Below are 7,889 nucleotides of genomic sequence, written 5' to 3' on the forward strand. Positions count from 1 at the left end.
TAGGTTTCGTGCCTTGGCCTGTTCCCCCTGGCGGCCTGGTGACCACCATCTTCCAGAGGCCACTGGACAGTCAGGTTTGGGCCTGCAGTGACAAGACACATGGGGCCTCACCACATGGAGGTGGAGCCGACTCTTTCTCCCCATCCCAACAAGACCCCAAGTCGCCAACTGAAACGGCCTCTCTGGCTCCTGATCAAGCTGATCAATAGCAATGATACCGGAGACTCAGAAACAAAGCTTGAAACCCAGCTTTTGGAAGAAATGGATCTGGACTGCATACAAAGTGGCCACCGGCTCAGAGCTTATTGGAAAGCCAGGTATGAGCCGGCAGGGCAACTGCAGTCTCATAGGAAGGGGGGAGGTACCAGCTCGTCCTTCATGCCCTACCGAGGTCACGAGTTGCCCCCCACATGTGGCTCTCTGGTACGGCCATGGCTCCAGAGGCAAGAGGACTTAATCCAGAGCCCGGAAGCTTGTGGTAGAAAAGTGAATGGACCATGCATTAAACGACGGCACCATGCCTTCCCAGGAGGGAAAGGGTGTTGCTCCCTTCTGCCTTTTCCCCCCCTGGCAGCAAGGTGGCCACCACCTCAGAGTTTATAGGAAAGCCAGGTACCAGTCGGCAGTGACAAGGCAACTGCAGTCTCATGGGAAGGGGGGCGGTACCGGCACATGCTTCATTTTCTTCTGAGGTCATGAGTTACCCCCCATGAGCGGCTCTCCGGGACGTCCATAATACCAGACACACAGAAACCAATCTCATAATTATCTGGCTCTTTGCAGAAATCCAAAATCGTGGCCGTGTGACATTATATGATTCTCATAACCAGCTATAGAAAACAAAATATTTCACAATGCCTTTTCAGCAATTCTGATTGTTTGGGGGGAAATTCTAAACAATAATGGTGCATATTTTATTGAAATTATGAATGTAATCAATGTAGAGAAGAGTTAAGTAGAAATCATCTGCCTCACAGGCATTTGGAGGGGTGGGAGGGTGGATATACTGGGGTTCTTTGTGGTGAAAAATGAGTACTGGTGAAGGGAAAGGTATTTGATCATTGTATGACTGAGACTTAAACCTGAAAGCTTAGTAACTTTTCCCATAGTGATTCAATAAATAAATATATAAAGAAGAATACATAAATAAACAAAATTAAGGTGGAGTTCATGCCCAATTCAATCAGCTAAGCAGTCACTGTCACTGTCCTCCCATTGTTCATCGATTTGCTCAAGCGAGCCCAGTAACATCTCCATTGGAGACTTTGTTGTTACTGTGTTTGGCATATCGAATACATCGCGGGGTAGCTTGCCAGGCTCTGCTGTGCGGGCAAGATACTCTCGGTAGCTTGCCGGGCTCTCCGAGAGGGACGGAGGAATCAAACTCGGGTCGGCCATGTTGGCTGCATGCAAGGCAAACGCCCTACCGCTGTGCTATCGCTCAGCACTTCTACAAAAAAAATGGCATTGCAATGATTTATCATAAAATAAAGTCTTCTATAATCACCATTCTGTCCTAAAATATATATTCTATATTAAAGTGGTCTTCCTAATAACAACTGATTGCTTCAGCATACATTTTATGCCCATTTTATTGAGTTCTAGACACTGTTGTAATACAGTTTTAATAACAATAAGCAAAAATAATACATGACATTTTAACCAGAGAGGAGATATGAAGAGAAATTGAACAGTACAAAAGATGAAGAAAATAATGTAAAAAATAGAAGAGAAAAATTAGAAATTTCAAAATAAGTTAAAATATCTGTAGAATTTGCATGTTCTTTGATTAAGCAAGCTAAAAAATTACATTTATCTTAGGCTGGCCTCTGTAGTTTGTTTCCTTTATCTTATTTAAATTGCTATTGTAAGCAATTGTAGTAGAATAGACCACTCCTTGTAGTCTTTCAATAAACATAACTGGTGACATTTTATTTCATTAAATATTTTTTCCACTTACTTCTTAATAACTCCTAATAAACTTCACATTTAAGTTAAATCAGTAGTAACATGAGTGTGAAATTCTTCATTAAAAAAACATATTATCTTTCATTTGCCAGTTAATAAATATTCTTCGGATAGTATGTTTAGGCGTTGGGGTTTTGACATAAGCAAGGCATATTAGATCTATGATTCAGGACTTATAAGAACTACCTATAGTGACTTTTAAGAGCCATCATCTTTATTAATTTTCGTATCACATTTCTTTTCTCCCTCCTCGTCATTATCCATAACATACACTGACAACTTCTTCAGTTTCAGGTACTCTGTTAGCAGTTATACGCATTAAGTCATTTAATCTTCCCAGTGATATGTTAAATGGATAAAAATATTAACCATGCTTTTCTGATAAGGATATAAAAACCCTAAAATCTAAAGAACTAACAATTATGAATCTCAGTCCTTAAGAGATAGTACAGGGGCTTTTTTTGCACTTGGCTTACCCTGGTTTAATCAAAGAAACTGCACACAGGAAGGAGAACCTTTGAGTATCATGTGGTGAGACCTAAAAAACAAAACAAACTAATAATAATAATTAATAAATAATGAATTTCAATGAGTGATAAAGTTGTTATGACCCATAAAGCGATGGTTAAAATGATGCCACATACACCTCACCCTCTTGTAGGTAAGAGAGTGCCTGCACTTTCTCTTTTTCAGTAAATACATTTTACTTTCAAAATAATAATAAAATAAAATGATGCCATAATGTAGCAATCAGTACTCACAGAAAAGAGATTAAATTTCCCTGTCTTACATACCCCTTTTCATTTGCTTAAAGAAAAAAATCTGAAAGCCATCGAATTTGTTTAAAAAATTATCTTTTACTTTTCTAAGGTTTCAAGGATAAAATTACTGGCAAAAGTGTTTACAATACTTTATATGCTTGGTGCTTTGGGACTTATTTGTTATGATAGAGAGGGTAATACAAATTATGTGATGTGATCCAGAACCTTCCAAAATGAGAGAAAAGAGCTGACCAATTGAGATGTAAGCAAAGGTGCTCTCCTTGGGAATTTGGAATCCTGTTTTTTATTTTCTGACCTCACTACTTACACTTCTACACTATCCAATCCTGCCATTGGGTAATAACTATGTCCAGCAACCCCTGGGACCCAACCAATTTATCATCTACTTTGCTAGAGAGGTTTTTGGTAGCTGGCTTCTTGTTTTGTGCTGTAGGGTCTAGCAAAGCCAAAGGGTTGCTAATTGCCATGTTAAATCCTTCTGGCCTCAGCTATTCTCTCCCTTATGGCCCTCAATCTCCCAGTCCAATTGGGGACATTGTAGGAATTTATCTACACGCCAGGAGCTCAAAAAGCATTTACTGCTAGTTTGTCTGTATCAGCAGAGAAAAAAAGTGGTTTTAGTCAGGGTGGCTGTGCTCTGCATTTTATGATGCTATTTCATAATAGGAGGTTGCAATCTTCTGCCTACTATAAGATAAAAGGGAAAGGAATTCACAACAACATGCATTTGGGGAAACATTTTCTTGAATTTAAGGTTATTCATCAAGATAACAGTTATTACTAATGCCCTTATCTGATGTTGTCTAAATAAAGTCCATTAACAGACTTTACATTCCCAGGTCCAGTTGCAATAACTTTATTATAGCTGTCAATACCCTGTTGAAAATAATAATTCTAGCATTGATTTCTACTTCTTCTTTGCTTAAAGACCCTTTGGCATCTCTACTGAATTTAGGAGTTAAAAAAATTGTGACATTGGGTAGAAGATTTAAAAAGTCATCATGTGAATAGGAGTCTCTAGATGACCTTCCTTATCGATATTTTAGACAATTTAATTCTATTCCACAAATTATAAAATCAGTGACTCAAGATGAATTTTTTCTCCCTCCAGTTTCAAGTTCAAAAACATTTTTAAACAGCATGAATTGCTTGTGCATTATTTTCATAAATATTATATTAAGATGGATAAGCCTGCTTCATCAAGGTTAACTGTAATGTCATCTTCTATCTAACTACATTTTTAATTTATTTTTGTTTTGTTTTAGTTTGGGGCCATACCCAACTATTCTCAGGGCTTATTACTCCTGGTTCTGTGCACAGGATTCACTCCTGACTGGCCTTGAGGTAGCATATGTGATGCCAGCGATCAAATCACATACCTTATCCATTGTACTCTATCTCTGAATCCTACTTACACATTTTGAAGTTCACCTAAAAATGCAAAAATATTTTACTCTAGGCAACTTAAATGTGAAATGTTGCAATTATTTCTTTTCATGAAAAAGCGTTTGACTAAAATATGTTAAGGAATAAACATAGATTTTCAAAGTTTGGAAAGAATGTAATTTTCATCAACAACCATGGGGAATATGAACTCTTTTCTCCTAGAAAGAAATGGAGGAGGAAGTCTGATGATACCAAGTATATTTGTATATTACTGACACTCAGAAGGTGGGGTACAGGTACCAATCACTAAGAAGGTCTGCTTCAAAGGTACATAGGTTGAAGAACCTAATATTGCTCTCCCCCCTTTTTTATTTTATATAGTAGTCCACTATATTTGATTATATTTAATATTAAGCACCTATCCACCACCATTACAACTTTTTACCACCATATTTCAGATGTTTCCATGCCAAACCCCAACCCCTGGCCCAAAGTAGAACCCAAATAATTTATTTGCATTGTTTGTTATGAGAAACCACTGAAAATGCTCCAAAAAAGTTTTCTTAGAAGAAAGAGTGTGAAGATTGTTGTATTTCACCTGGGGGCCATTAAGCTCTTCTGTAAGAGATTACTAACATGTTGTTAAAAGTTGAGCCTCGTGTGTGTATGTATGTGTGCGTATATATATATACATACATATATATATTTACAGATATATGTGTCTGTAAAAATATTTACAGACATATATTTACAGATATATAAGTCTATAAAAATATTTCCCTCTAAGATTACCTTAAATCACATCAAATGTGGTGTGGTACTCTTGAAGTAGGAATGGAGTGAGGTATAATTTTGCGGCCACATAGTATAGAAATATGTTCACTCCTGGGTGAGGGAGGGGCCAAGCATGTGGAGAGTGGCTGAGAGCATGGCCGTGTGGAGTTCTAGAGGTTTTCAGCAGCCGGGGCTGAGTCCAGAACTTTGTCACTCTTCTGTTAAATACTTCTTATTCTCTCCAAAGTCAGAGATAATGGAGGGTGTTAGTGTTGACAATCACTAAGTGAGAGGATTTAAAGATATTAATTTCATTCCTGCCCTGACTGCAATTCATTTTCTTCTTTATTATGGTTCTTCATTAGGTCAAAACTTAACATCCAGGGTGTTTTTTTAAAGACAACAAATTTGGTAGAAAGAACATGAACTTTCGAAATCAAAAAAGTCTGAGCTACTGTCCTGACTCTGCTTGAACATGGAGTGAAAACTTTAAGTAAATCATTTCATCTTGTGAAGGTTCTGATTCCTTATCCAAATAAAATCATCCCCATTTGCAGAATTGTTAGTGATTGCAAATTTCAAAAATACAGTGAATAGCACAATTTCAGCTACCCAAATTATAATAAGAATGGAATATAAACATCTAAGTGAAAACAAAGGCTATTGAGGATCTGATACCTTTACATTTCTTTTTTTTCCCTCTCTCTTTTTTTTTCAGTAGATATAATGTCACTTCTGGAGAAACACCATTTGTCAAGTGAAAGAGAATTTGCTGCCAGATGCTTTCCCACCGTTTCTTAAATGCAAACAATGACTGGTATAGTAAGAAAAAGAAATTGTTCAGTAAGTTCAATTGAAAGCCTAAAAAAATCACTATTTTTATGCTTTTTTTGAAAAAATGTAGTCCTTTGATGTTAATGTCCTTATTTAAATGACATCCTGAACCCCAGTGAGCTATTTATTTAAACATGATTCTATTATTTCACACTCGCCATTGGACACACTTTCAGAGCTTCCTGTGTTCTGTGTGGATTCAGATCAGGATGAGGAGTTAGATTCCGTTAGTTCTAAAGGCATTAAAATTCCGTAAGACATGGATGAGAAAATAACCCTGAGCTCCTTAACCCAATGTAAGGACCCTTATTTCTATATGTGTGAGTCATATCAGGGTCACAGAAATCATCCGGGATATGGATGTTCATAGATGCTACCTTCTTTGACCTCTCACAAGAGAACAACCCTCAGTTTTCCTCAGAATAATGCTTCTGAGGATTATTGCAAGAAAAGCATGAATCCTAAAAAAGTCTTTTGCATTAAATATATATGTATAATTTTTGTACTTTAACAACTAATGTTGATTGTTAAAACTGGTGGTAATATGGTGTAGTTAACTTAGAATTCTTAATGTCAGTTAAAAAATAATGACTGGGAGATCCACACAGGCCGACTGCGGCGTCCAGGGTTTGGCGTGTCTGGAGGCTGAGGGAGAGACTTCGGTCACAATGTCTACCAACCCGGATATTTCTATTTCTTCGTATGATGAAGGTCAGGGATCTAAACTTATTCGCAAAGCTAAAGAGGCACCGTTTGTCCCCATTGGCATGGCGGGTTTTGCAGCGATTGTTGCCTATGGATTATACAAATTGAAGAATAGAGGAAGTACTAAAATGTCGGTTCATCTGATCCATATGCGTGTTGCTGCTCAAGGCTTTGTTGTTGGAGCAATGACTCTTGGTATGGGCTATTCCATGTATCAGGAATTTTGGGTAAAACGTAAACCTTAGAAGAAGAAATGCTGTTTTGGTCTTGGTGGTACTTGTTTTAGTTAGATGTCTCATATTGAGGTTATATTTTTATGGCAAAAGTAAATTATTTGAATCAGACAGTAACATGATAATTTGAATATTGGCTTCGTTTCTTGCAGGCTTGATTTGCTTGTTGATAAAATTACTGATGACAAGTTTATTCAGGAGAGTCAGGTTAACACAAAAGAAATGTGTCATTCAAATGCTTTTGATGGTAAATGTACATCTTCTTAAATTTTTTTGTTGAAATCAGTACTAAAGAAGACAGCAGTCCTAATTTTTAAATACTCCCGGTTGCTGCAGCCTATCACATGCTTTTTATGAAATATAGGAGTCCTACTAACCCTGGTTACGTGAACTTTTTCTGTCTTGATTTATGTACTCTTTGAATACTTCAGTATTAAGGACTGGCTGGCTCTTTAAGAACAATGCATGAAAATGTAAACATGTCTCCCCATAATTCAAAATGTGTGTATATGTTTAAACGCCTAAAAACTAATAACAGGACTGTTAAATACTTATTTCAGAATCACACCTGTACTTGTTAAACATGAGAGTAACATTCTGCATTTCAGTTGAATTCTTTTATAATTGCAGAATTTTATTTTTGCTGCTGTTACTAGAATAATTTTTAAATATCTTGAAATAAAAAAAGGTATTTTAAGAACTAAAGCAAAACTAAATATTAAGTTTTTGATATGTGCATTCTGTTTATTTTCTCTCTTGAAAACAATAATAATCATAAATGTTAAATGTGATAATCATAAATGTTAAACTACCTAAAATAGAAATGATGATTTATGAGCAGACTGGTTTGGTCAGACATTTATGCAGATTTTGTTATACCACAGAATGTTCTACTGAACTTGTGAAATTCTTTCTAACCTGAATTTACATTCCATGGTGATACATGGTAAACGTAAAATTAATAAAGTGAACATGTCCGAAAAAAAAAAATAATGACTGCCTTCAGCTACTTTCTTTCTTTCCCTATTTTTCTATTATTAAAATGGAATTTTGAACTAGATAATATATTTTATGTAATAATTCCTCACAATAATAAAGTCATAATAAGTAATAATAAAGACATAAATAATAAGTACAAAGAGGGAGCAAATAGATGCTCCTTGAATGAAGTGATCGTTCTAGTGGAAACATGAAATTTACTGAGGTC

At 36.3% G+C, this 7,889-nt stretch overlaps 1 protein-coding gene across 1 annotated transcript; it reads left to right on the top strand.

Moving 5' to 3' along the window:
• Positions 1 to 6,343: 6,343 nt before the first annotated feature.
• On the top strand, positions 6,344 to 7,648 carry LOC130031726 (HIG1 domain family member 1A, mitochondrial). The gene has a single exon (XM_056123186.1). The coding sequence runs from the start codon at positions 6,413 to 6,415 to the stop codon at positions 6,692 to 6,694; it is 282 nt and encodes a 93-aa protein (XP_055979161.1). The 5' UTR covers positions 6,344 to 6,412; the 3' UTR covers positions 6,695 to 7,648.
• Positions 7,649 to 7,889: the final 241 nt, after the last annotated feature.

This window comes from Sorex fumeus, unplaced genomic scaffold (genome assembly GCF_029834395.1).
Source record: "Sorex fumeus unplaced genomic scaffold, SorFum_2.1 ptg000047l, whole genome shotgun sequence".
Taxonomy (NCBI): domain Eukaryota; kingdom Metazoa; phylum Chordata; class Mammalia; order Eulipotyphla; family Soricidae; genus Sorex; species Sorex fumeus.